General features: G+C 45.9%; 1 protein-coding gene and 1 long non-coding RNA gene across 43 annotated transcripts in view; one reads left to right on the top strand and one right to left on the bottom strand.

Moving 5' to 3' along the window:
* DLGAP1 (DLG associated protein 1) overlaps positions 1-26707 on the bottom strand; it is a 961867-nt gene that overhangs the window by 84083 nt on the left and 851077 nt on the right. For 18 of the 30 annotated variants that reach the window (XM_074022767.1, XM_045378186.2, XM_045378187.2 and 15 more), the window contains one exon: positions 4970-5343. In XM_074022767.1, coding sequence (XP_073878868.1) covers positions 4970-5343 — 374 coding nt within the window. The remainder of the gene's footprint in view (positions 1-4969; positions 5344-26707) is intronic. The other 12 variants (XM_045378189.2, XM_045378188.2, XM_045378193.2 and 9 more) reach the window with 1 other exon arrangement.
* LOC102128257 (uncharacterized) overlaps positions 14657-26707 on the top strand; it is a 59248-nt gene continuing 47197 nt past the window's right edge. For 12 of the 13 annotated variants that reach the window (XR_012427304.1, XR_010582925.2, XR_012427301.1 and 9 more), the window contains exon 1: positions 14982-25055. This is a non-coding gene — a long non-coding RNA (uncharacterized lncRNA). Of the gene's footprint in view, positions 25056-26707 lie in introns of all 13 variants that reach the window. The other variant, XR_012427308.1, reaches the window with a different exon arrangement.

A 26707-nucleotide genomic window follows, 5' to 3' on the forward strand; every position in this document is an offset into this window, starting at 1 on the left:
AAAGCTTTCTTTCGAATAGTAACAATTTCTTTGGTTTGTACTTTACCTGGCAGAGACAAGTTTCATTATCTGCAGTTGGACTTATTTCTTCACATAAACATAAAATATTAACATATCTGTACACTTGGACAGGTATTAAAGGAAATAAATAAGTCTTAAGAGTACGATCTCAAATAACTAAATTTTCTTTTATTCATTAAGAGAATAGAGAAAGCCATTGCATTTCACATAATGTGAAGGATTAAGCTGTTCTTTTAATCTGTTTTGCAACTTGAGTTAAATGATAAGAGATGGAAATCATAATGTACCATCGAGAGATAGAGAAGTCAGGGCCTAAAGGTAGTACGTGAAACCCATCTGTAGTCAGAATTGCTCTTGAAAGCCTAAAAGACAGTGTAACCAACCATTGCCAGGTGTCACCTTTGGGGAGTACAGTAGAAATAGTAGGTGGGAGTGGGAAAGAAGGGGAAATCTCATATTTTGCTCTATACACTCCTGCACTGTACAAACTCTTTATAATAATACTGTATACATGAATTACTCATTTTGTAATTATAAGAAAACAAAAAAATTATCCTTAATGGTGCCTATGACTTTCAGTTTAGACATACAACTTTGCCCTAAATCCAAAGAGCCGGTTCCCACAATGCCCCCCTCGCCCCCAACACTAGAGCATCAAGAAAAACACCAGATAAAGTATTTGACTTGTTTTGGTGCCATATTATGCTATAGAAATTTATATCTTTAAGTATTCTAGAATCAGAGTGCCATGAGTTGCTCCCATAAGAACATAGGAGCAAAGATGCACACGGATCATGTCCATTTTAGGCCTTTTAACACACACACTGATGGAAGGAAACAGCTATTTATTTATTTATCGGACAAAGAACTTTGTTTTGGTGATTTGCTTACTGTCTAGCAGCCCCAAGCCCATCTTCTACATTCAGCTGCTCTTCGATATTGAGGCCAGGACTCCCAAACTACATTTCCTAGGCCTCCTTGTCGGCTGGTTTCCGGTTGTGTTCTAATAAAGGAAGGTGGAAGAAGAGAAGGAACTTCCTTCCTGTTTCCACCTTCTTCTGGCATCATTCCCACATGTGAGGGCAGCTATGGCTCCACCCTCCAGCTCCTTTTTTTTTTTTTGAGATGGAGTCTTCCTCTGTCGCACAGGCTAAAGTGCAGTGGCGCAATCTCTGCTCACTGCAACCTCCGCCTCCCGGCTTCAATCAATTCTCTGTCTCAGCCTCCCGAGTACTTGGGATTACAGGCGCCCACCACCACACCCGGTTAATTTTTTTGTATTTTTAGTAGAGATGGGGTTTCATCATCTTGACCAGGCTGGTCTTGAACTCCTGACCTCGCGATCCACCTGCCTCAACCTCCCAAAGTGCTGGGATTACAGGCGTGAGCCACGGCACCCGGCTCCAGCTCCTTCCTTCCTTCCTTCCCTCCTTTCTTTCTTTCTTTTTTTTTTTTTGATGGAGTTTCACTCTTGTTGCCCAAGCTGGAGTGCAATGCCACAATCTTGGCTCACTGCAACCTCCATCTCCCAAGTTCAAGGGATTTTCCTGCCTCAGCCTCCTAAGTAGGTGAGATTACAGGCATGCACCACCAAACCCAGCTAATTTTTTTATTTAGTAGAGATGGGGTTTCACCATGTTGGTCAGGCTGGTCTCAAACTCCTGACCTCAGGTGATCCACCCACCTCGGCCTCCCAAAGTGCTGGGATTACAGGCGTGCGCCACCACGCCTGGCCCTCCAGCTCCTTTCAACAGCCCATGCACCAGCTGCTCTGCACCACTCCAAAGTCCCAGCACCACCTGACTCTGCCATCTCACAGTCTGAGCACAGGCTACCCCAGGCCTTCCTTCTGAGCTCGTAAAGTTCTGGTAACCCCACCTTTTCCTTCTTTTTCCTTTTATTGCTGTCTCAGTCTTCCCATACCTGTGTAACCAATTTTGTATATTAAACTGTCTCCGTTTAAGAAGCAAGCCTGGTCTGTGATTTCCTGGATGAGATTTTAACCAATTCCATATGACTACACTCATGTAAATTAAAAACGCTTAGGATGTCAGCCAAAGTAGGATGTTGTGTCTTCACTATGCGGTGGTATAAAACTATCCAACGAAACTTTTTTCAGAAAATGCATGGTAGTTATTTCCCTGAAGAAGCATGATCCTCAATGCATTTAAAAAAAAGGAGACAGAAAAGAAGCAGGGTTCATCAGAACAAGAATGGAGGACATTGTTCTCTTCCTGGTCCAAGCCTCATCCCCACCGGTCCTAGAACTGCCAGCTCATTTGCATCAAGTATTAGTATCTTGTAAGCTTTAGTCATTGTATATAAATTTATCTCTGTGATTTTTTACTCTTAGCTCCAAATATTGGCAAATGGCACCTTTTAAGTATTGTATCTAGAGTAATATACTTAAATGTATAAAGTGGCTTTCAAAAATTGTAAAAGAAATTGCAGGATATGAGATCTCTGTCCAAAAAGTAATAATTGAGAGAGGCCGTGGATTATTTAGTTCAGCATATTTAGCTAATTATAATTTTAAAGGACAATATGAATCATAACAGCTAAATCTAATAATTATTGAACACTTACGCCTGGCACTGTGCTTACAGCCTTACATATATTTTATCAATTAATTTTTACTACACCCAAAATACACCTTATGAAATAAGGACTATTATTATTCTCATTTCCCAGATGAGGAATCTGAGATACAGAAATATTAAGTAATTAATCTAAGTTCACGGAGGTTGTAAAATAAGTAGATGTAGTATTTAGCTATTGGGTATGAATTAAATTTAAAGTTTTGGTAAAGGATTAGAAACTCTGGCCCTAAGAGGGAAACCATGGGAGAAAGTCTGAGATCCTAGCGTGACATATTTTGGGAACTTGCATTTAAATTTGATTTATGTATAATGAAACTCAATGAATATTTTGAGTCTTTAATTTTTTTTTTTTTTTTTTTTGAGACAGAGTCTTACTCTGTCGCCAGGCTGGAGTGCAGTGGCACAACCTCGGCTCACTGCAACCTCCGCCTCCCGGGTTCAAGTGATTCTCCTGCCTCAGCCTCCCAAGGAGCTGGGACTACATGCGTGTGCCACCACACCCAGCTAATTTTTGCATTTTTAGTAGAGATGGGGTTTCACCATGTTGGCCAGAATCTCTTGACCTCGTGATCTGCCCACCTCAGCCTCCCAAAGTGCTAGGATTGCAGGCGTGAGCCACTGCGCCTGGCTTTTTTTTTTTTTTTTTTTTTTTACTTATTATTCTCCATCAAAGAAGTAGTATAATGTGATCATGTTAGACACTCGGTATAATCTTGGCTCTGTCAACAAAAAGCAGGTGACCTTGGGCAAGTTTTTCAACCTCTCTGTGCTCTCATCTGTAGGGTACAGATGATCCTAGCACCTATGCCATAAGGTCATTGGATGAGTTAAATGAGAGTCACATAAAGTACTCAGTACTTTGCTATAATTTATATAGCGGTGTACGATGATTAGAAGAATAAGAACAATTTTTTTATTCACTAAAATATCCAACTATTTAAGACATGAGATAATATCTCAAGTAAAAATTTTTCTCCCCAATGTTATATGTGGATTTAAGTCTAGTTCCATCCAACTGGGTGAAAATAATAAAAATATTTATTATTCTGAGACTGAGTGTTAAAAAATCTAGCTCCCTGTGGAGGTTATAGTTTAGTGGGTGCATCATTACCACTAAACACACACAATGTAGTGATGGTCACACAACAATGTGAATGTCCTTAGTGCCACTGAACTGTAAAAATAGTTAAAACGGTCATTTTAAAAATTAAAAAAATTTTTTTTTCTTTGAGATGGAGTTTTGTTCTTGTTGCCCAGGCTGGGGTGCAATGGCGCGATCTCGGCTCACCACAACCTCTGCCTCTTGGGTTCAAGCGATTCTCCTGCCTCAGCCTCCCGAGTAGCTGGGATTACAGGCATACACCACCATGCCTGGCTAATTTTGTATTTTTAGTAGAGACAGAGTTTCTCCATGTTGGTCAGGCTGGTCTCGAACTCCCGACCTCAGGTGACCCGCCTGCCTCGGCCTCCCAAAGTGTTGGGATTACAGGCGTCAGCCACTGTGCCTGGCCACACCTGGCTTTTAAATTAGACTTAGAGTGGGTTCAGTGTGGATGGATTTACTCAACAGCAAATTGAGAAGTTATTTTTCAAAGGATACCCGCAGACTGATACAGCACAAAAAAAATGGAGAGAGAGGATGATTTTTCTGCTTTGATAAAAGAACATTTCTAGCAGGGTAACCCAGCTAAACAGATGTAAAAGAAACAAGGTGGAATCAGTTTGATCTTATCTTTGAAAAGCAGAAAAACAGTGAACTGAACTGAGAAGCCTACTGAGTTTTCTACCATTTTCATGAAATGCTTGATTAGGCTGAAACTAGTGCACATTCCTTCCTCATGATGCTGTGATGTGAGTTATTGCTTTCCACACTATCAGTCACTTTGGTCTTGCTCGCCCTCACTCCCACATCTATGGGAAGTGGTTCGCATTTTTGTTCTCATATGGTCATTCAGTAGTGTTGAACATACTGTTATGTGGCTCGATGACCCCGGCTATTCTTGCAAGTCCACTCTTTTTTCTAAAAATAGAAATGTGTGTTAGGAATTAAAAGCACCTCGTGTTTGATTGTGTTCATGTTCTTTGAATTATCCTGCAGTTTGAGTCACACATTCAATTTAGAGAACAAAAATAATAGCTGCTAATAATGTCTCCAAAGAAAATACTTTCATACTCTTGGTCACATTTCACAGTATACGGAGTCCACAGCCAATCACTTGAAAATCTGGTCCTACACATAGGTGTATGATTCTAAGTGGCAAGAAAGCAAATCTTCCGGGGAAAGAAAAAGTGTTAACATTCCTTAGTTTTAAGTTCCTATTTCGAAGGACAGAAAGGGAGGCTGTTACCTGTATCCCGATAGACAGGCATCGATTTTTCTTAAAGTGGTCCTTCTTCCTGTCCTCCGTGGTGACGGTGGCTATGGTAGTGGTGGTGGTGACGGTGGCAGTGTTATTACCCATGTGTTGACTGGCAGGGCCATGGATCTGGGCGTTTGCAGCTTCGATGGCGGCGGTCAGAGCCTTCATACTGTCCAGGCTCTCGGTGGAGTTGCTGAGTCCAGACTGGCTGATAATATCTCCTCGTTGGCCCTGGCCGTCCATGTAGGCATCCTGGGCTGACTCTGTGCTACTCTGGGCTGTGATAGAAATGAAAGGTTTCGTGGTAGTTCTGGGTGGGACTGGAGGTGGTGTCTTCTTATATGTTGTAATGCAAGATGACACTGGAAGACAGTGAAAACAAACACACTGTGATTTCTGCGTGGGTTTTAATTTCTGATATTGTAACTGACAGCCATTGGAAATTAGGGCACACGAAACACACTGAGACATTTAACAGGAAAAAAGTTCCATTGACAGGCTGAGACCCCTGCTTTCCAGAGGTGGTTTCAGTCTCCTCTGAGGTGACATCTCCACAAAACCGAGGGAGAAAAACACTGGGAAATACCAATTTCTGAAATGGAAGTTTCTAAAATGGAAATTAATTTGAATCAACATAAACTAGACACGATTAGCCCTCTGTCGAAACCTTCCCAGCCAACAAAGTGTATAGGCACAGAGAGAAGGTGAGGGGAGTCTCTGCCTTCAGGGAAAACACTAAATATAGCTAACGTTAAGCAAAGTAACTCATTAGAAGAGATTCTAGTGGTTGATAATAAACATGGAAAAAGAGAAAAGGAAGGCAAAGAGGTTGCGAGGATGCGTGTTCTGATCCTAATAACAAGGATGAGGTGTTTGGGGAAGAAGGGTACACACGCCATCATGGCTGCTACAACTTATTTATCGAAGCCCACTCCTTCCTTTCTTCCCTCCCTCCCTTCCTTCCTTCCTTCTTTCCTTCCTGCTTTTTCTGTCTCCCTCCTTCCCTTAAAAATGTTTTCTTAAAAATAGAGAGGAGGTCTCTCTGTGTTGCCCAGGCTGGTCTTGAATTCCTGGGCTCAAAAGATCCTCTCCCTTAGGCCTCCTTTCAAAGGACAGAAAAGGAGACTGTTACCTGTATCTTGATAAACAGACAAATAGCCGGGCGCGGTGGCTCAAGCCTGTAATCCCAGCACTTTGGGAGGCTGAGACGGGCGGATCACGAGGTCAGGAGATCGAGACCATCCTGGCTAACACGGTGAAACCCCGTCTCTACTAAAAATACAAAAAACTAGCCGGGCGAGGTGGCGGGCGCCTGTAGTCCCAGCTACTCGGGAGGCTGAGGCAGGAGAATGGCGTGAACCCAGGAGGCGGAGCTTGCAGTGAGCTGAGATCCGGCCACTGCACTCCAGCCCGGGCTACAGAGCAAGACTCCGTCTCAAAAAAAATAAATAAATAAAAAATAAAAAATAAAAAAATAAAAAAATAAAATAAAACAGACAAATAGAAGTGCTGGGATTACAGGGGTGAGCCACCGGGCCCGGCCACTTCCCATCTTTCTCTCTGTCTTTCTGTCCTTCCTCCCTTCCTCCCTCCCTCCCTCCCTCCCTCCCTTCCTTCCTTCCTTCCTTCTTTTCCTTCCCTCCTCCCTCCCTTCTTTTCTCTCTCTGTCCCTCTGTGTTTCCCCCCGTCCTTCCCTTCTTTCCTTCCTTCCCTCTTTCAGTCTTTCACTTTTCTCTATCTTCCTGTCTTGTCATCCTTCCTTTTCGTTCTCTCTCTCTCCATCTCCCTCTTTCTTGTCTTTCCCGTTCTCCTCCTCTCTGTCTTCCTTCTTCCCTTCCACCTTGCCTCTCTCTCTCTGCATGTCTTTTTTTGGGTAAGCGCTCATTATATAAACTTCTTTTGTCGAATTTTCGCTTGTTTCTGAGCAGAACTACTCACTGAGAGTATTTACACTGTACAAAAGTCTCCTATTGTAGAAATTAATCCACATGCTAGCTAATAAATCAGTCTTCGTGGGCTTCGTCTGTATGAGCCACTCCCTAAAGTGTCTTCCTTTAGGGCAACTTGGTCAAGTCAAGGGCCTGAATCTGACTGGGTGTGGTGGCTCACGCCTGTAATCCCAGCACTTTGGGAAGCTGTGGCAGGTGGATCACCTGAGGTCAGGAGTTTGAGACGAGCCTGGCCAACATGGTGAAACCTCGTCTCTACTAAAAATACAAAAATTAACCGGGTGTGATGGCGTATGCTGTAATCCCAGCTACTCGGGAGGCTGAGGCAGGAGAATCGCTTCAACCTGGGAGGCGGACGTTGAGGTGAGCTGAGATCGTGCCACTGCACTCTAACCTAGGCGACAGAGGGAGATTCGGTCTAAAAAAAGGGTGGGGGCCTGAATCTAGGCTGCCGAGTACAATTTCGGACCTGTACAAGGGAGTCAAGGTCTATTTGGAGGCTCCCAGCAGCAGCCTAAGCCCCACCATCTAGCCATTTGATTACAATGCTGAGGGTTTTGAAGAAGCTTTACATTTTGGCTTTCAGTTTCTCATTTGTAAAGCATGATTTTAGAAAATAAAGATCAAAAACAAATTAAGTTTCCAAGTGGGACTCCAGTCAGTGAAGCACAATTCCTTAAGCAGCTATTATAAATTCATTCAAATAATTACACTTCCATCATTTCCTCCCCAGCCCATCCCAGCCCACCCACTCTCGCAGGTGGTGTCACCGTGGCTCCATCACATCAGCTAGACCTGGCCACGCAGTCCCAACTTGTTACCTACGGTTCCAGCTGCCAACTTGGACCATCTCACTGAATGAAATACTTGCTTCAACATTGAAGATGTTTCCTTTGGCCACTCAAAGGAAACACCCTATAATGAACAATAAACAAAAGGACCCTATTATGCTGTCCTGCTGTTTCAGTGGCCTGTGATTTGGAGTAATTTCCTTAACCATAAAATAGATGGAGACAATAATGTTTGGCTATTTCGCAGGGATTGCCTGAGTATTGGAGGAACAAATCAAGCAAATGTCACATTACAATATCATATGGACTCTGGGAGAGGGGAAGACAAGGTGCATGACACCGAGGCAGTTGCCTCTCATTCCCTGGGTGGATGACTGGCAGAGGCCCAGCCCAGCAGAACCTCCCCTCTATGTTGACTCATGAAACACACATCTTTACCTCTTTTTTATTTTTTTAAGAGATAGGGTCTCACTCTGTCACCAGGTTGGAGTGCAGTGGCACCATCATGGCTCACTGCAGCCTCGATCTCCCAGGCTCAAGCAATCCTCCCACTTCAGTCTCTTGAGCAGCTGGGACTACAAGTGTGCACCACCACATCCAGCTAATTGTTTATTTTTTGTAGAGATGGCGTTGTGTTGCCCAGGCTGGTCTTGAACCCCTGGCTTCAAGCGATCCTCCCACCTCAGCCTCTCAAAGTGCTGCATTAGAGGCATGAGCCAGTAGGCCATGCCTGGCCCATCTTTATCATTTGAATGCAGCTCAACAATAAGCAGTCAACTTCCTCATTTTTTAGCTAATGCACCTGACAGGAAACGCGACTCAGGGAAAATACAGGGCCTGCAAGGTGCAGTCGGGAGCGGAACCAGCCAGCCTCAGGTTCTTCCCATTAGCCCAAAGCTAAGCCTCTGGCTAAACAATGCCAATGCATATACATTGTAAATACTTTGCCTCCCTCACTTTAGTTTCTTGTATCCAAACCTTGCTGCCGCTCAGGTTCCCAGAGAGGCATGAGTGTTGGTAGCCCTGCTCGGAGTAATGCTCATCTCAGTCATTCAGCTGAAGACCCAGAGTGGGTGGGAGCCATAAATAGGATAGAACCTCTCCCTATTAAAATCGAATGAAGCTAGAGCATTGTACCACTTCTCCTAAGACATGTCTTTACAGTGTGAACTCATTATTTTGTTCAAAATGGATTCTCAGGACATTCCACCCACTGATATTTCAAGAAGCTAAATAACATATTCCAACATCAAATGGCTGACCTTTTGGATTACATATTGCTTCTTGTTAGCTCTCCCTGGTTTCTTCTTTCAGTGTGGATAATCCAAACTGGACAGTGAGGACAGGGACAGTGGCTCACACCTGTCATCCCAGCGTTTGGGGAGGCTAAGGTGGGAGGACTGCTTGAGTCCAGAAGTTGCAGACCAGCCTGGGCAAGATAACGAGATCCTGCCTCTACTCAATTAGAAAACAAAACTAAACACTCCCCCTCCAAAAAAAAAAAAGCTAGATAATGCAGCCAAATACAGAATCATTTGATTTGCTATGACATACAGTAAAAATCCTGCCATGATGTGATAAGTGTGATGATGTGGGTGGGAGGGCACGGGGCTAAGTCACATCGTTCCCAATGCATGACTGACCTTGGGGACCTGAGCCTCCAATGTGACTCCTACACTCCCCAGGCCAACTGCAATTGGACGCCACCTGGTGGCTGTTGTCAGCTCATCTTCGCTATCTATCGGGATAACTCTGGATACCTTGTTCAACAGGGACATTGGCAGAGCTCCAGTACTGCTTGAAATCTACTATGGTTAGATTGGACAGGGAGAATACTGGAGACATGACTTCTCCAACAGGGTGGTCCTGCCCCCAACACCCAAAGGAGATAAGATTTTGAGATCCCCCTCACTTCGAATAAGGGAGCTGCATGGAGGACAGGAACCATCTCCCATGCTGTTATACGGAGGGACGTTACTCGTTATTATGAAGCTTTAGGATAGGAACCATCTTCCATGCTGTTATGAGGAGGGGCGTTACTCATTATTATGAGGCTTCACTGCAGTAAGCAACACTGTCCAATCATGGACTAGGAAGGTGAAAGGAATTCAGATCTTCATGATTGCTGTTTTTTTCCAACTACAGACAGGGTCTCATTGTGCTGTGTTTTGTGTTCATTGCAAATCAAATGATTTTCTTCCTCATCTGGCTGAAAGGACTCCATCTGGCTGAAAGGCCTTGAACTCCCCGGTTTAAGAGATCTTCCCCCTTCAGCCTCCTGAATAGGTGGGACAACGGGCGCATGCCACCATGCTCGGCTTAAGATTGCTGTTTGAAGGAGAGGAGAGGAGATTCAAATCACAACTCACACTTCTCCATCGCCCCCTTCTTCATTTTCCAATTCTTCTGCACTCCAAAGCTCATACAACAAAATCCTTCCATTTTCCCCAACATCACCCTTTCCTAGATTTGCTATCTAAGCCCTAAACCCTCGCTTCTCTCCTAAGGGTGTTTTGTTTGTTTCAGTTCTACTCTCAGGATTCAGTGCCAGGAAAGATTTAGAACCCACTGAGAAGGTCTGAGCACCAGCAGGTGTGTGATAGATAAGAGTGAGGCTTAAGGAGGGTGAAACACCACCCAATATGTTTGTCTTGCCCGGTCAAAACAGAAAGAGAAAATGAGAAAGAGAAAAAGAGAAAACGAGCAGCTTCTATACAGTGAGTGAAACATCTGATTTGTTTAAAAGTGACGTTCTCTCTTTTTTTTTTTTTGAGACGGAGTTTCGCTCTTGTTACTCAGGTGCAATGGTGCGATCTCCGCTCAGGGCAACCTCCGCATCCTGGGTTCAAGCAATTCTCTTGCCTCAGCCTCCTGAGTAGGTGGGATTACAGGCATGCGCCATCATGCCTGGCTAATTTTTGTGGGTTTAGTAGAGACAGGGTTTCACTATGTTCGCCTGGCTAGTCTCAAACTCCTGACCTCAGGTGATTCAACTGCCTCAGCCTCCCAAAGTGCTGGGATTAGAGGCGTGAGCCACCATTCCCAGCAAGAACGGAGAGGTGAAACCAGCTAACTTCCTGGGTCCAGTGGGGACTTGGAGAACTTTTCTGTCTAGCTAAAGAATTGTAAATGCACCAATCAGCACTCTGTAAAAACGCACCAATCAGCGCTCAGTGTCTAGTTAAAGGATTGTAAATATACCAATCAGCACTCTGTAATAACGTACCAATCAGCACTCTGTGTCTAGCTAACGGATTGTAAATGCACCAATCAGCAATCTGTAAAAATGCACCAATCAGCACTCTGTAAAATGGACCAATCAGCAGGACGTGGGTGAGGACAAATAAGCAAACAAAACCTGGCCACTCCAGCCAGCAGTGGCAATCCAGCTGCAATCCGCTGGGGTCATCTGGCATGCTGTGGAAGGTTTGTTCTTTCGCTCTTCACAATAAATCTTGCTGCTGCCCACTCTTTGGGTCCACACTACCTTTATGAACTTTTATAGGAATTTTATAGCGTGTTTTACCTGTTGAATCTAAAACAAAAACCAAAAAACTATGGGTTTTTTGTATGTCTTAAAAAAAAGTCCTCTTTCTAGTAATTCTTTTTTGTTGCATTTTACCAAAGCACTGATCTGCAACAAATTGAGGGCAAACAAACAAACTGGTCCCTCACCAGAGATAGTCTGAGAAGCACTGAAAAGAACATTTGCAAATCCAGAGAACAGGGCAGAGGTAGTACGAGTGAGATTAAGAATATATTCAAGAGGTAACTTGAAGCCACAGGCTGTTTTAGAAAACAAAATGATGTGCAGAGGCCAAAAAAAAAAAAAAAAAAAAAGGAACATAGAAGGACCTAAACTAGGGACATAAACATATATCTATTGTAGAAATACAGAATGGGAACGATTGGACTTATGGTTGTAATGTCAGGTAAGGTGTCTTATTTCAGGAAAGGCATGTAGGATTAGAAGTACGGACCTAGGCCTGTTGCGGAGGCTCATTTCTGTAATCCCAGCACTTTGAGAGGTCCAGGCGGGAGGATCTCTTCGAGCTGAGGAGTTTGAGACCAGCTAAAGCAACATGGTGAAATGCATCTCCACACAATTATCCAGGAGTGGTAGCATCCTGCCACAGCCTTCCAAGTAAGTGGCACCTGTATTCCCAGCTACTTGGAAGGCTGGGGCGGGAGGACTGCTTGAGCCCGGAAGATCGAGGTTGCAGTGAGCCAAGATCGCGCCACTCCAGCCTGGCGACAGAGCAAGACTACGTCAAAAAAATAAAAAATAAGAATAAAAAGACGGGGTGTTTCATTTGGAAGAGAAGAAAGGGGGGTTCTCAATTATTTGGAGGGCTCTTTCTTAGAGGATGGCATGGGCCTGCTTTGTACAAGTCCCCAAAGGAACAACAAAGGCAAGAGCTCAGAGAGGCATAAAGCATAATTCTCCAGGCATTGATTGTCCGTCCATAGAAGGAATACAAGGACCTCACAGTAGAGGGAGTTCTCAGCCCCTGTTCAAGCACAGACCAGCACATGTTTTGGCTGGGAAGTTACAGCAATTGTACCAACATCTGATAGGTGGCTCAACTAGATGACAAGATTTCTTTCAAATTGGATGGTTATGATAATGACTGAAATCTAGACAAGAATTTGCAAACTAGGGAGGGTCCCACAGACAATGATGCTAAAGAATTGAAGAAAGAAGCCAAAAAAGGAGGCCAGAAAAAGAGCTCCAATGAGGCTGTCTGGTAGCAATGATGAATGTGCTGGCATCTTGGGAAAGCATCTGGCACCGATGAGGACAAAATTACTAATAGACAAGTTTGCTGCTCCTGCTTCCAGCCAAGCAGACCCCAAAGTTGTGCACTTAATAGCGCATCATAGGGCTCCTGCTCCTCGCGGTGATGTGTTATGCAGGCCGCACTTTCCAAAAAATGCCAGACAAATCAGCGGTCTGGCTGCAGTCCTCCACCGGGAAAAATGCACAAACCCTGGCAACCACATAGATGATGAGATGAGATTTAGTCCAGATCCGTGACATGCCATTAGATCTTCCTAATCACCAGAGAGCAGATCCTTACTCTGTGTACTGGACACTGTACTAAGAACTTAATAGACATGGGGGCTGGGTGTGGTGGCTCCCACCTGTAATCCCAGCACTTTGGGAGGCTGAGGCATAAGGATCACTTTAGCCCAGGAGTTCGAGACCAGCATGGGTAACAGAGTGAGACCTTGTCTTAAAAAAACCCAAAAACAACAACTAGCTGGTCATGATGGTGTACGCCTGAAGTCCCAGCTACTCGGCAGGCTGAGGTGGGAGGATCACTTGAGCTTGGGAGGTGGAGGCTGCAATGAGCCATGACTGTGCCACTGCACTCCAGCCTTGGTGACAGAGCAAGACTCTGCCTCAAAAAAAAAAAAAAAAGAAAAAAAAATAGACATGATCTCACATATGTGAAAGATCCCACTATCCCCATTTCACTGATGAAAATATTAAGGCTCAGAGCAGGCAACGGACATCTTTAACTCATCTACAGATTCAGTGACAGAGTTAAGAGTACTCAGGGCTCCAAATCCCATCTTACCATTAACTCAAACCACCTCTGTTTATCCCGGCACCCTCCTCTCGCCCCCCCAGTAAACACTCTCTATTAAACACCCTGTCCACTAAAGCACCATGCTTTCCACGAGAGACTCCTTTGTGTACAGCCGTCCTCACTCTGCAGGAACTCACCAAAGTTTCAGTGAATTAATGAATTTGGAGTGGTCAACAAGGGGTGCACAGTTGCAACCTTTTTTTTTTTTTTTTTTTTTTTTTGAGACAGAGTCTGGCACTGTCGCCCAGGCTGGAGTGCAGTGGCCGGATCTCGGCTCACCGCAAGCTCCGCCTCCCAGGTTCACGCCATTCTCCTGCCTCAGCCTCCCGAGTAGCTGGGACTACAGGCGCCCGCCACCTCGCCCGGCTAGTTTTTTGTGTTTTTTAGTAGAGACGGGGTTTCACCGTGTTAGCCAGGATGGTCTCCATCTCCTGACCTCATGATCTGCCCGTCTCAGCCTCCCAAAGTGCTGGGATTACAGGCTTGAGCCACCACGCCTGGCCCACAGTTGCAACTTTTAAAAGACAGCAGAAGGAGAGAAATGCCACAAAACAAAATGCACATGGAAAAATCACTACCTTATTTCAAAATATTTACAGCTTCACATTTACAGGCCACCCAAAGTGTGGTGGTCAGTGGTGAGAAGGCAAAGATCAGAGGCTGTTGGGGTGGGGCATACACCATGATTCCCGGCCCCCCTCTGGGAGACACAAGGTATCCCACAGTCTTCTCTTCCAGTCACATCCTCCACGGAAACCACAAGATGACTTACTCAACTTTTTTTTAAAGTAGAAAAAAGTATGCTTGTGTGTGTGTAAGGGGAGGAGACGGGATGTGAATGAGATGGAGGGTAGTGTAATAATTCCTGTAGTCATAAGACACGCCAGTTGGTAGTTACTAGTATTCCAGACACTTCCTAACGCCAGACAAATGCCCCAAGCCTCGGCATGTCTGGCTTAGAGATCTATTCAACTGATAGCAGCCGCCTCTTCTGGGGAGAGCAGATCTTTCAGAAAGCACTGGCTGCGCTGCTTATCAAACGCAACATTGTTCTCAGAAAGGAGGAAGAATGGAAAGGTTTGTTTCAGAGTCACAACTTTATTTTTTTTAAAAAGCACCCAAGTTGTTTTAACAAGTTGCTACAAAACTTGGGCTTCCTGAGTGGAGGCTGTTTTGCACAGTGCATCTACTGTACAAAAATCCAGGCAGGGAGGGATCAGAAAGTTAGTCATTAAAGAAAAAAAAAAAAAAAAAAAAAGCCCCAGGCACTTCATGCCTGGAAATGATGTCAGACGCAGCCACTCCTCTGTTAGAACTACGACCAAACAATGCGCAGGCAATCCACAGCAGCTGCCCTGCAAATGTCAGCGCCAGCCCAGTCCAAAGAGCTTGAAACCTACCAAGCCGAAGGACTGTGCTGTGCCCCTCTCGCGCACATTTTCCCCAAGCACTCTCAGGAACCTGGCAACAGGTAACGTGGCAACCTTTGACTTATAAAAGGGCAAGTGGCACAATTTCAGGCAACAAATGGACTTTTTTTAAAGCCAGCATCTCCCCCACCACTCCCACACCCTCCCTCCCAACCAAAAGTGAGTAAAAAACAAAGCATTGACGCGGGCAGTCCTACTCTCGAGTGTCCCCTTGTGGCCAAGCCTGGAACATCACATCCGTACTTTGCAATCTGTGGATCAGCTACGAGGTAAGTCGCTCTTTGGAAGGGGTGGAGGTCTTCGCTGGACTTGTCTTCCGAAAAGCATAAAGAGTGGAAGTCAAGGCTAAGAATGGCTTGCTTTTTTACCTTACCACCTTAACAAAAACTTCACCTTAGCTGCAGGGTTAAATCTCTGGTTCGGGGCTGGGGATTTTCGTCGCTGTTGTTTTAAAGCAGCAGCCAAGGCCATGTTTTTTAAGGTGGTGAGTTAAACAGAGCAAGCACTGCGGTAGCCTCTTTCCACCCAATCTCTTTCTTCACATCCTAGTCACAGCCAAGCGTAGGGTGGATGGCAGTGAGGATCAACAGCCCAGAAACTGAGGGTTCCTGCAGGGTGGGACTGGCATTTTCCATTTTTATCTGAAGGTGTACTTTGAATGCAGACACTTTTCTCGCAGGCCAGAAGCACTGCTCATTTGCATTGCTGGCTTCCAGTTAGCCTATTTGCGAGGATTACTTAGGATTTCCACACTGCAGGCCCAGCTACCCAGAGAGTGTGCCTCGAAGCCCCACCTCAACGCTTTCATCTCTTTCTGGGGGGAAGCACCCACGAAAATGCCAACGGCAGTATTTGTAACCGGTCTTCTTCCTTTTGGGAACTGCTTTCTGCAGCTCTCTCTGTTTTAGAGGAATAACTACAGCAGGGAGCTGCTCCAGCCTCGCAGGAGGAGAGGGCACCGTTGAGGAGAGGGCACCCGTTCTGTCTCCCTCTGGCTATGTTAACTGGAAACTAGGAAAGGGGTTCAGATCAAAGTAAGTGCTCTCTTCAGAAAGTTCCATTCATTAACTAAATTAGCGGAAATTAAATGGTGTTTGGAGGAAGGTCATTTCAGAAGGCCCAGGGCCAGAGGCTGAGGTCTAAAACTTCTAATCTGGACTTTGATTGAAGTTTGGCAGTTAAGTAGGAAGTTGAAGGCTACCATATGTAAATCCAGTTCTTGCCTGAAATCACTCATTTCAAAGCAATATCTTGAAAGGACACAGACTGAAAACAGGCATGAGGGGGAAAAAAAAAAAAAAAGGTAGACATTTGGCTAGTATGTGCTTAGATCACTTAACACTAAAGATGAGAAACCCAGGGCTCTGAGTAAGAATCATTTGCCCAGTAGCTAAGGTGAGTCACAGCCTGCACAGAACTAGGGCACACGTTGAAGTCAGGATGTTGAGAATGTCAGGCTTACTAATTTGCAAGGCAGGAGTGTTGCTTCCAGTAGGGAATGTGATCAGGATTTCACGGCTCATTTTCCCAGCCTTTGCAGCAGGTGCAGTCAAGTCATCCGTGGAGACAAGCGACTGCCCTGGCACTTACATCTGTTAGGATTAAATTTCCATTTGTTCCATTACTTTATATGAAGTGATTTCTACTGTCGAGTCAGACAGATCACTTCCTCTTAGACCTAGGGACTTTTTCAACATTTTTAACAATGTGTGTGTTTTTCAAAATGTGTCCCAGCCAGGTCTGCAGGTCTTCCTGGGTTGAATGGCCTGTTTACAGAAGGGGAAGATTCAGGACTTAAGGTCAGGGTTACGGAATTATATAAAGTTTCCTGTTTGGGCAGCTGGGCTAGCAACACCTCAGGTTGGGGCAGACTGGGTCTTGTTGAGAGATAGCATGCCCAGGAGGCTAGGGCCGGGAGAGTGCCAGGAGCAGGGAAGGACATTTTTCGTTTCTTTTGTTTTGAGACCGAGTCTTACTCTGTCACCCAGGCTGGAGTGCAGTGGTGCGATCTTGGCTCCCTGCAACCTCCACCTCCCAGGTTCAAACGATTCTCCTGCCTCAGCCTCTCGAGTAGCTGGGATTACAGGTGCCCACCACCACACCCAGCTATTTTTTTTTTTTTTTGAGACAGAGTTTCCCTCTTGTTGCCCAGGCTGGAGGGCAATGGCGCGATCTCAGCTCACCGCAACCTCTACCTCCCTGGTTCAAGTGATTCTCCTGCCTCAGCCTCCCGAGTAGCTGGGATTGCAGGCACATGCCACCACCCCTGATTAATTTTTTGTATTTTTAGTAGAGATGAGGTTTCTCCATGTTGGTCAGGCTGGTCTCGAACTCCCGACCTCAGCTGATCTGCCTGTCTCGGCCTCCCAAAATGCTGGGACTACAGGTGCGAGTGATCGCGCCCGGCCACTCCCAGCTAATTTTTATTTTTTTAATAGAGACGGGGTTTCACCATGTGGCCCAGGCTGATCTTGAACTCCTGATCTTAGATATCTGTCCACCTCAGCCTCCCAAAGTGCTGGGATTATAGGCTTGAGCCACCAAGCCCGACCTGACATTTTTCTTTTAAATCTTTCATCAACCAGCTTTCATTTCTTGTTGGATGTCACTTTTCAGCATCCTGTTCCTATATTCTCTGTTAGGAGAACCTTTTTTTTTTTTTTCTGGCCAGACTGAAAGAAAGGAATTAGTTAAAAGGATGGAAGAATTACAAGATCAGGCACTGTTGTCTGTCTGATCCACGGATGTAACCACAGCACACGGCGCGGCTTACGGTACTAGTGTGGTAAATGCTTGTTACATGAGGACATGAACAGGGATGAGAAGAGACCTTCCTGGAGAAAAAAAAGGGACTAATAATCAGGAAAGGGAGGTGATCGGGGCAGGAGTAAAGTGGACACCTCAGCAAAGCCATTCGCTGTGATCTCTGATGGTGCAGTGTCATGTGTCACCAGAGCCCCCTCGTGTTTGATGTCGGCCAATCCTGCCAGCATGGATCTAGGAGGCCAAATCCTCATCTACCATGCTCTGACACCAGCTGGTCCCCTGGTCCACCTAATGTCCCCCATTCTCCCCACTTGGCCTCCCCTGCGGGCCCTCGGAAAAGGACCGTGGGAGGCACCTGTGACACGGCCCTTTTCCCGTGCTGCTGTTTTTCTTCTTCGTTCTTTTCACGCCTCATTATTCTCTCTCTTTTTTTTTTTTCTTGCTCAGCCCACACAGAACTAGGAACCTTGTTATTCTTCTACTTATTTTTCTGTGCTCTGTCTGCTTGCACACACACAGATGGATATCTGAGCGCCAGGGAACTTTCTTTACCTCCTAGTATCATTTCATGAGAATTAGTAGCACCTGCACAATGGGGCCTCGGAGACAGGAATAAAAGGAAAAATCTGGCATGGAATCACATGACTCAACTGTGAAGGCTGTGAAGACTCCGTGCCCTGCTGCTGTATGTCCGGTAAACAGAACAAATAACACTTGAGCATCCCTGACCTGTGGAGTAGCTGGTTGTTTCTAGATGGGACCAGGGTATCCCGCACTTACTGCCAATTCATCTTGCTTCAGTAAGTGCAGGGGGCGCTGTGCAGAGTGAGTGGCCTGTGTATGAACCAGAGTCCGTCCCATCCAAAGACAGTCCGGTCAGGCCGAGTCCTCACCGAGACTTCAGTGTGGATTAATCAGTAACCTTGGTTCACCAGCAGGCTCGCTGGACTTTGGAGAAAAGGCTGACCCTCCACCAAAGCAGCCCACTGCTGCCGTCGCCCTAGGAACAGAGGGCCTGGAGTCAGGGCTTGACCTGGCACAGGAGCTTTTGCACAAGGCTGGCTCAAACCTCCAAACCTGGGAAAACAGGATGCGTGGGGAAGTGACGAAGAAAGAAAATGCATCCACCATTCCTTCCCGTTGCTGTCAGCACGATGAGGAATAATTACCTGGATCTGGAACGCAGGCGTGTGGGAGGCTGCAGGCCCCCCTGGTCTGTGTAGTTAGGCACTTAATTTTTCATCCTCCTCCTTTTCTTTTTTTTTTTTTTTTTTGAGACGGAGTCTCGCTGTGTCGCCCAGGGTGGAGTGCAGTGGCCGGATCTCAGCTCACTGCAAGCTCCGCCTCCCGGGTTTACGCCATTCTCCTGCCTCAGCCTCCCGAGTAGCTGGGACTACAAGGGCCCGCCACCTCGCCCGGCTAGTTTTTTGTATTTTTTAGTAGAGACGGGGTTTCACCGTGTTAGCCAGGATGGTCTCGAACTCCTGACCTCGTGATCCGCCCGTCTCGGCCTCCCAAAGTGCTGGGATTACAGGCTTGAGCCACCGCGCCCGGCCCATCCTCCTCCTTTTCTCTGCCCTCCCGAAACCCCCATTTTCAAAGGAAAAACAGAAAAACGTATCTGGTTAACCTGTGTAATACTGTTTACATCAGTCCACTTGGTCCAGAAAGGATACCAGCTCCTTACTGATGCTCAGATAACAGGGTTAGTGCTTAAAAAAATTATGCCTTGGGCCGGGCGCGGTGATCACGCCTATAATCCCAGCACTTTGGGAGACGGAGGTGGGCAGATCACGAGGTCAAGAGATCAAGACCATCCTGGCCAACCAACATAGTGAAACCCCGTCTCTACTAAAAATACAAAAATTAGCTGGGCATGGTGGTGCACGCCTGTAGTCCCAGCTGCTCGAGAGGCTGAGGCAGGAGAGTTGGTTGGGCCTGGCAGGCGGAGGTTGCAGTGAGCCGAGATCGCACCACTGCACTCCAGCTTGGTTGGTGGCATGGGACTCCATCTCAAAAAAGAAAAAACAAAATTATGCCTCATTCATTATCCAACTTTGTCACTGAGAGAGAAGGACATGGATTCAGAGATGAACTTGTCCAGGCGACCCCAGGGTTCTTTCCCCCTCCATTACTCTTTTTTTTTCTTTTTTTTCTTGAGACGGAGTCTGGCTCTGTCACCTAGGCTGGAGTGCAGTGTCACGATCTTGGCTCACTGCAACCTCTGCCTCCTAGGTTCAAGCTATTCTCCTAACTCAGCCTCCCTAGTGGCTGGGATTACAGGTGCATGCCACCCCGCCCAGCTGATTTTTGTATTTTTAGTAGAGATGAGGTTTTACCTTGTTAGCCAGGCTGGTCTCGAACTCCTGACCTCAAGCGATCTGCCTGCCTTGGCCTTCCAAAGTGCTGGGATTACAGGTGTGAGCCACTGCGTCCAGTCCCCTCCATTACTCCTTAAGTGTCCCTTAAAGACTATATTTATTTATTTATTTGAAACAGAGTCTCGCTCTGTCGCCTAGGCTGCTGTGCAGTGGCATGATCTCAGCTCACTGCAGCCTTCTGCCTCAGCCCCCTTAGTACCTGAGACTACAGGCGTGTGCCACCACATCTGGCTAATGTTTGTCTTTTTGGTAGAGATGGGGTTTCACCATGTTGGCCAGGCTGGTCTCGAACTCCTGACCTCAAGTGATCTGCCCACTTCAGCCTCCCTAAGTGTTGGGATTACAGGCGTGAGCCACTGCGCCCAGCAAGGACTGCATTTAAAATACTATCTTTCTGTTAGGTACTTGTCATTTGCCAAAATTAAATAAAAACAATCTAGGGACCTAGGAACCTGTGAAGTCCAGTACTAAAATCTATACCAATTTACTCTACCAACCCCCATCCTCCTCCTCGTTCGCTGAGTGTTTAATAAAGCCAGGCGCTTTACCTATAGCCTCATTATATTAAAAACAACCCTGCATAGGAAGTCAGGATCTCAATTTTGCGGATGAAAAGGAGGCTCTTCTGGGCAGGCCCAGCAAGGTCTGGGGAACGCCCCTTAATCGAGTACTTGAATTTGTCTGCAGGGAGAGGTGGCATCACCGCACTGTAAATAGTTCCAAGGTCAAGTTTGGCTAGTGGCTTTTAGAATTGTGGCAGAAGGATGCCATCCTACTCCCACCTCAGAGGCATCTCAGGTTCTGGAGCTCTGTGCTAAGCCCACCTGTGGAGGGTGGCACTGGAGTGGTGACAGGTGTGCAAGGTTTCACATCTTCAAGGAAAAAACAGCTCCAAGGACAGAGTTGTTTTTTGGTTTTGTTTTGTTTTTTTTGAGATGGAGTCTCCCTCTGTTGTCAGGCTGGAGTGCAGTGGCGCGATCTCAGCTCACTGCAACGTCCAACTCCCGAGTTCAAGCAATTCCCCTGCCTCAGCCTCCCGAGTAGCTGGAACTACAGGAGGGTGCCACCACGTCCGGCTCATTTTTGTATTTTTAGCAGAGATGGGGTTTCACCATGTGGACCAGGATGGTCTCCCATCTCTTGACCTTGTGATTCACCCACCTTGGCCTCCCAAAATGTTGGGATTATAGGCGTGAGCCACCACTCCTGGCCAATTTTATTTATTTATTTATTTTTATTTTTATTTTTTTTAAGAGGCGGTGTCTCGCTCTGTTGCCTGGGCTGGAGTGCAGTGGCGTGATCATGGCTCACTGCATCCTCTAACTCCCGGGCTCAAGCGATCCTCCCACCTCAGCGTCCGGAATAGCTGGAACCACAAGCACACACTACCACATCCAGCTAATTTTTTAAAAACTTTTTGTAAAGATGGGGTCTCACTGTGTTGCCCAGGGTCAAGGTCAGATTTGTTAATACTTGTGACATTGTCTCCTGTTGGAGTTCTGGGTGTTCAATAGTTCATCACCATGTGTGTGATTCACACACTGTACTCAGAAACATTCTTTTTGTTTATTTTTGGGTTTTTTTGCGACAGAGTTTTCTTCTTGTTGCCCAGGCTGGAGTGCAATGGCACACACAATCCCTGCTCACTGCAACCTCCACCTCCCAGGTTCAAGCAATTCTCCTGTCTCAGCCTCCCAAGTAGCTAGGATTACAGGTGTGTACCACCACTCCCAGCTAATTTTTGTATTATTAGAGACGGGGTTTCACCATGTTGGCCAGGTTGATCTCAAACCCTGGACCTCAGGTGATCTACCTGCCTCAGCCTCCCAAAGTGCTGGGATTACAGGCATGAGCTACCGTATACTCAGCCAGAAGCATTCTTTTTATTCATTTTTATTATAATGATAATAAGGGCCCTATTAGGGGATTTTAACTGTTTCTTTCCACAGTGTAGAGTGATGTCTATATACATTACAGAATGGAGTAATCTTTTTTTTTTTTTTTTGAGACAGAGTCTCACCCTGTGGCTCAGGCTGGAGTACAATCATGTGATCTCAGCTCACTGCAACCTCCACCTCCGGGGCTAAAGCAATTCTCCCACCTCAGCCTCCCAAGTAGCTGGGATTACAGGCACCTGCCACTGTGCCGGCTATTTTTTGTATTTTTAGTAGAGATGGGGTTTCACCATGTTGCAGGCTGGTCTCGAACTCCTGACCTCAAGCAATGCACCCACCTCGGCCCCCCAAAGTGCTGGGTTTACAGGTGTGAGCCACTGCGCCCAGCCCAGAATGGAGTAATCTGATGCTGTCTTACAGATGAGCACTTCACATTTGCAAGGGTGCGTGTGTGTGTGTGTGTGTGTGTGTGTGTGTGTGTGTGTGTGTGTTTTAACTCATCTTTCCATTCTCTTCCCCACCCCTCCTTTCCCATCTGCTACCCTCAGGCTGCAGTTCGATTTCACAGAAAAATAAATAAAGCCTATGGCTGGGCGTGGTGGTTCATGCCTATAATCCCAGCACTTTGGGAGGCTGAGGTGGGCCGATCATTTGAGGTCAGGAGTTCGAGACCAGCCTGACCAACATGGTGAAACCCCGTCTCTACCAAAAATACAAATAAATTAGCCGGGCATGGTGGCCTGCCCCAGTAATCCCAGCTACTTGGGAGGCTGAGGCAGGAGAATCGCTTGAACCCAGGAAGCGGAGGTTGCAGTGAGCCCAGATCACACCACTGCACTCCAGCCATGGTGACAGAGCGAGACTCGGTCTCAAAACAAAAAATAATAATAATTAAAAAATCAGCTGGGTGTGGTGGCGGGCGCCTGTAATCCCAGCTACTCAGGAGGTTGAGGCAGGCGAAATCACTTGAACCTGCGAGGTGGAGGTTGCAGTGAGTGGAGATTGCGCCACTACACTCCAGCCTGGGCTACAGTGCGAGATGACTCCTCGAATGAATAAATAAATAAATAAATAAAACCTACATTCTTTACCTTGCCCCACTATAATTTGCACTGACAGGAGGGCAGCTCCGTGCTAGGTACAAGCCGGGTGCTGCTCTGCTTTGATGCTGCCCAGGACACTGGCCTAAAAGCGTGTTTGCAAGCTCTCTCTTCATTCATTCAAGCTCTGCCTAGTACACACTTTTTGGAAACCATTTCCCAAAATGTGTGCTCTTATGCCACATTTCCCACCCAACAGATAACCGAGACAGTGCAAGTAACATAGTTTGAATTAAAGAATAAACTTGCGTTGGCCGGGCACAGTGGTTCACGCCTGTAATCCCAGCACTTTGGGAGGCCGAGGTGGGCGGATCATGAGGTCAGGAGATCGAGGCCATCCTGGCTAACACAGTGAAACCCCGTCTCTACTAAAAATACAAAAAATTAGCCGGGCGTGGTGGCGGGCGCCTGTAGTCCCAGCTACTCTCTCAGCTACTAAGGGAGGCTGAGGCAGGGGAATGGTATGAACCTGGGAGGCGGAGCTTGCAGTGAGCCGAGATCATGCCACTGCACTCCAGCCTGGGAGACAGGACGAGACTCCGTCCAAAAAAAAAAAAAAGAAGAAACTTGCGTTGGTAGACAAGTAAGTTCATGAACTGCAGATACAAATAGATCGAGCAGCAGATATGTTTATTATCTCAAACAAGCACGGCACTGCTTCCTGGTGTGGATTATATTCCAGTTTTCAAAAGGAACCATAGCAAGTACAAGCAATACGATTTTATTTTGGAGGGATTTCTACCATCATAGGCCAAAGATGTTACTAAGTATCAACTCTGAAAAAGCAACTATAAATACTGCAAATCGACTAAGCCAGAGGACGGGAATATATATCCTGCGTGTGGTGTGCTGGACTGTGGTGGGGACTTCATGCTTGTGCTCTGGGCTCATGGGGGCAGCTGACTGCTCATAATGAAGATTGCTGTTGCGGCTGCCCGTGTTCCAGAGAGAACACAAGACGACAGAGCTAAGGTGCAGGAATGCGGAAAAACTTGCAGAAACTAGAGCCAGTCTTCGGATTGAAATGAATTACCAATAAAGGGTTGGGAAATGGATCGAGGGGAGGGAAGCATTTTGATGGCCCCTGCTCCGAGGTTCAGCCCATTTGCAGTTGCTGATAACCTTGTCAGGTCACCAGATAAAGGCAAGTCTTGTCACCCTCAGGCACCTGGCAGCAAGGTAATAAAACGGTTGCCTTATCATCTGAAGGTGGAGTTAGTCAAACCTCAGCCCAGGGTAATTATAGTAAACTGAAATTGCCTGTCCTTTACAAAAGAAAAGGGGGGGAGGGAGAGAGAAAGGAAAAGGGCTTAAGGCAGGAAATTGTGTTTGTCTTTCTCCTTGGATTTAAAAAAGAAACGAGCAAAACAGCAAGAAGTTTTCCAGGGAGGGAGAGAAACAGCCCAGCTAAACTCCCCTCACAGGGGTTAACAGGATTGCTGACAGATCAAGCCCACGTGATGGTCAAGAAAAGAGGCTCAAGCTGATGAAAATCCAAGAAATCTTCTTAGGAGCCTTCCTTTCTAAATGTAAATGACTGAGTCATTGCTTTGCTAAGGAGGGAAGGAAGTTACAATCACACCAAGTGACTCATTCATTGCTGTTAGCTCTGGCAGTTGGATAAAAAGTTTTAGCAAAAGCAGCAACAAATGTACTTGAAATACTAGCACAGTAAGGGAATTCCTCTCTTTCAGGATGAATGCCATCCACACAAAAGAGCTCCTGTTGACATCTCATTTACAATCTCCCCCAGGACACAGACAAGACCCTTTCAATAAACTCGGCTCAGAAACACCTATTGTTCAAAATCTTCAACTCGCCACAGGCTACCACCACTCCCTACGGCTTTGCAAAATTAAAGATTTAGAAGAGGGATGGGGACGGTGGAAGCTATGAAAAGAGGCAGGAAAAAAGCCCCTTTGACCCGATGCTGTCAGAGAGCGTGCATGAAGAAGAAAGTTAATGGTATTTCCATTTATATAAGAAGTGCCTAAGAAATGCCTGTGACGTTCGTGAACTAGTGATTGTGAATTCCAAATTTGATGCCAACTTTATGTGTAAAGAAGCTAACTCCTGCCAACATTGTGGCTGAATGAACAGCCGGGGCTATGCTTAACCCATTCCCAGCTTACAAAAGCCCCATAGCAGCTGCAGGAAAGCATCAGGTGAGTCTGATACGGGCTGTCTGTTTCCTCTGGGATTTGAAGCTTGCCTGTCCTGTCCAAGTGGAATCTTGTGCCTAAGTGCTAGAGTCCACCCCTCTCCACTGATTCCCTTCTTTCCATTTCTGCCATTTCCCTTCTTCTTTTAATAAAACTTGGGCATTTTCTAGAGTTACATGTTTTTCTTGGGATGTACTTCACATTAAGGAGCATATTTGTGTTTACAGAAACACACACACACACACACACACACACAAAAGAATCGGGCATTTCCCAAGTGGTGATATCTTTACCTTCCTCATCTTTCACTTAAGGTGCCCTATCTCAGTACACGATCCCTTTGTCTGCCCCGAGTTCAGGCCAAAACTCGGCATTATCTGTAAGCACTCTTGGGTCCTCTCTGATCTCTTAAATCCCTCTGGAATCATTCCACATCCTTCTGTGCATCTTTCTGCTTCCCTAGATCCTATAGTTTGAAATGTTCTCTTCTGGAGTATCACAGCAACTTCCTTAACCCAAAGTTTCTCCAACTCTGAGTTGTGACTTAATGGGTAGTGAAATCAGATGAGTCATGCAGTTTCACCATTTAGAAAATGCAAAAGGTTAGGTAGAAAATGTCAGCGTACATCCTGTGTAGAAAAATTAAGTCTTGTTGGGAAACTTCTTTCAGTTTGTGTGTGCGTGTCCCCGGATCTGTGTACGTACTGGGCAACAGGGAAAATGCATTTTGTAGGTCAAAATATTTGGAGAAATACTTTTCTACTTAGTCTCACTGGGTCTGTCTTTTCTCTGTTTCCAAACTATTGCGTACACTTAGAGGAAGAGCGGAAACCCTCCAGCAGGTCCTGTCAGTCTGCAGTTTACAAATCTGCCCTCAGGATAAGAGTTCCTGCTCACCGTTCAGGTCTCAGAATTCTCCATCCTCCTGACCACTTTGCCTTCAGTTATTCAACCCATCAGTTTCCCTGGGTTTGCATGTGCAATCGATTCCTCGTTAGGGATATTCTTTCCTCTGGTTTTTCCTTCAGATCTGAGCTTACGTTTGGCCTCTTCCAGGAAGACGCCAGGAATGTCCTTCTGAATGCCCTTCCTCGTTCTCATGAGAACACTGCCGTTTTTAATCAGGCAGAGCACTTATTACATTATGATTATCTTCTTGGTTCCCAACCGAACTTTCAAGCTCCAAGTGGGCAGTCAGTAAATATTTCTTGGTGCATCAAATGCTCCACATTTTACACAGTTCACGTTTGCTTCCTACGAACCAATTTGGATAGTTATAAAGTATCTTATCTCTAGTTTCCTTTAACACTTAAATATCTCTTGCACATTTGCTTTTCAAACACTGCTTCGTTAATTTGCAAATTCATTGAACTCCTATTATTTTGAAAAATCAAAATAATAAAACTTCAAGAAAGCTGTTTGGCTTCTGGCCAGTTAGTCACCCTCTCTGAATGACAGATCTGTAAACAGGAAGGGCAGAACTCTGATCTCTAAAATCCTCTCCAGTCCACTATGACCCTCTAAGTTGAACTTTCTCCAGAGAGGTTAAGTGACTTTTCCAAGGTCGTGCAGCTTTTTAGCAGCAGGAGATTTTTTGCCTGTCTATAGATTTTTAAAAGCTAGCAGAAAACAAAAACCAAAAAGTTTACCAAGGA

The sequence above is a fragment of the Macaca fascicularis genome, chromosome 18, assembly GCF_037993035.2.
Source record: "Macaca fascicularis isolate 582-1 chromosome 18, T2T-MFA8v1.1".
NCBI lineage: Eukaryota > Metazoa > Chordata > Mammalia > Primates > Cercopithecidae > Macaca > Macaca fascicularis.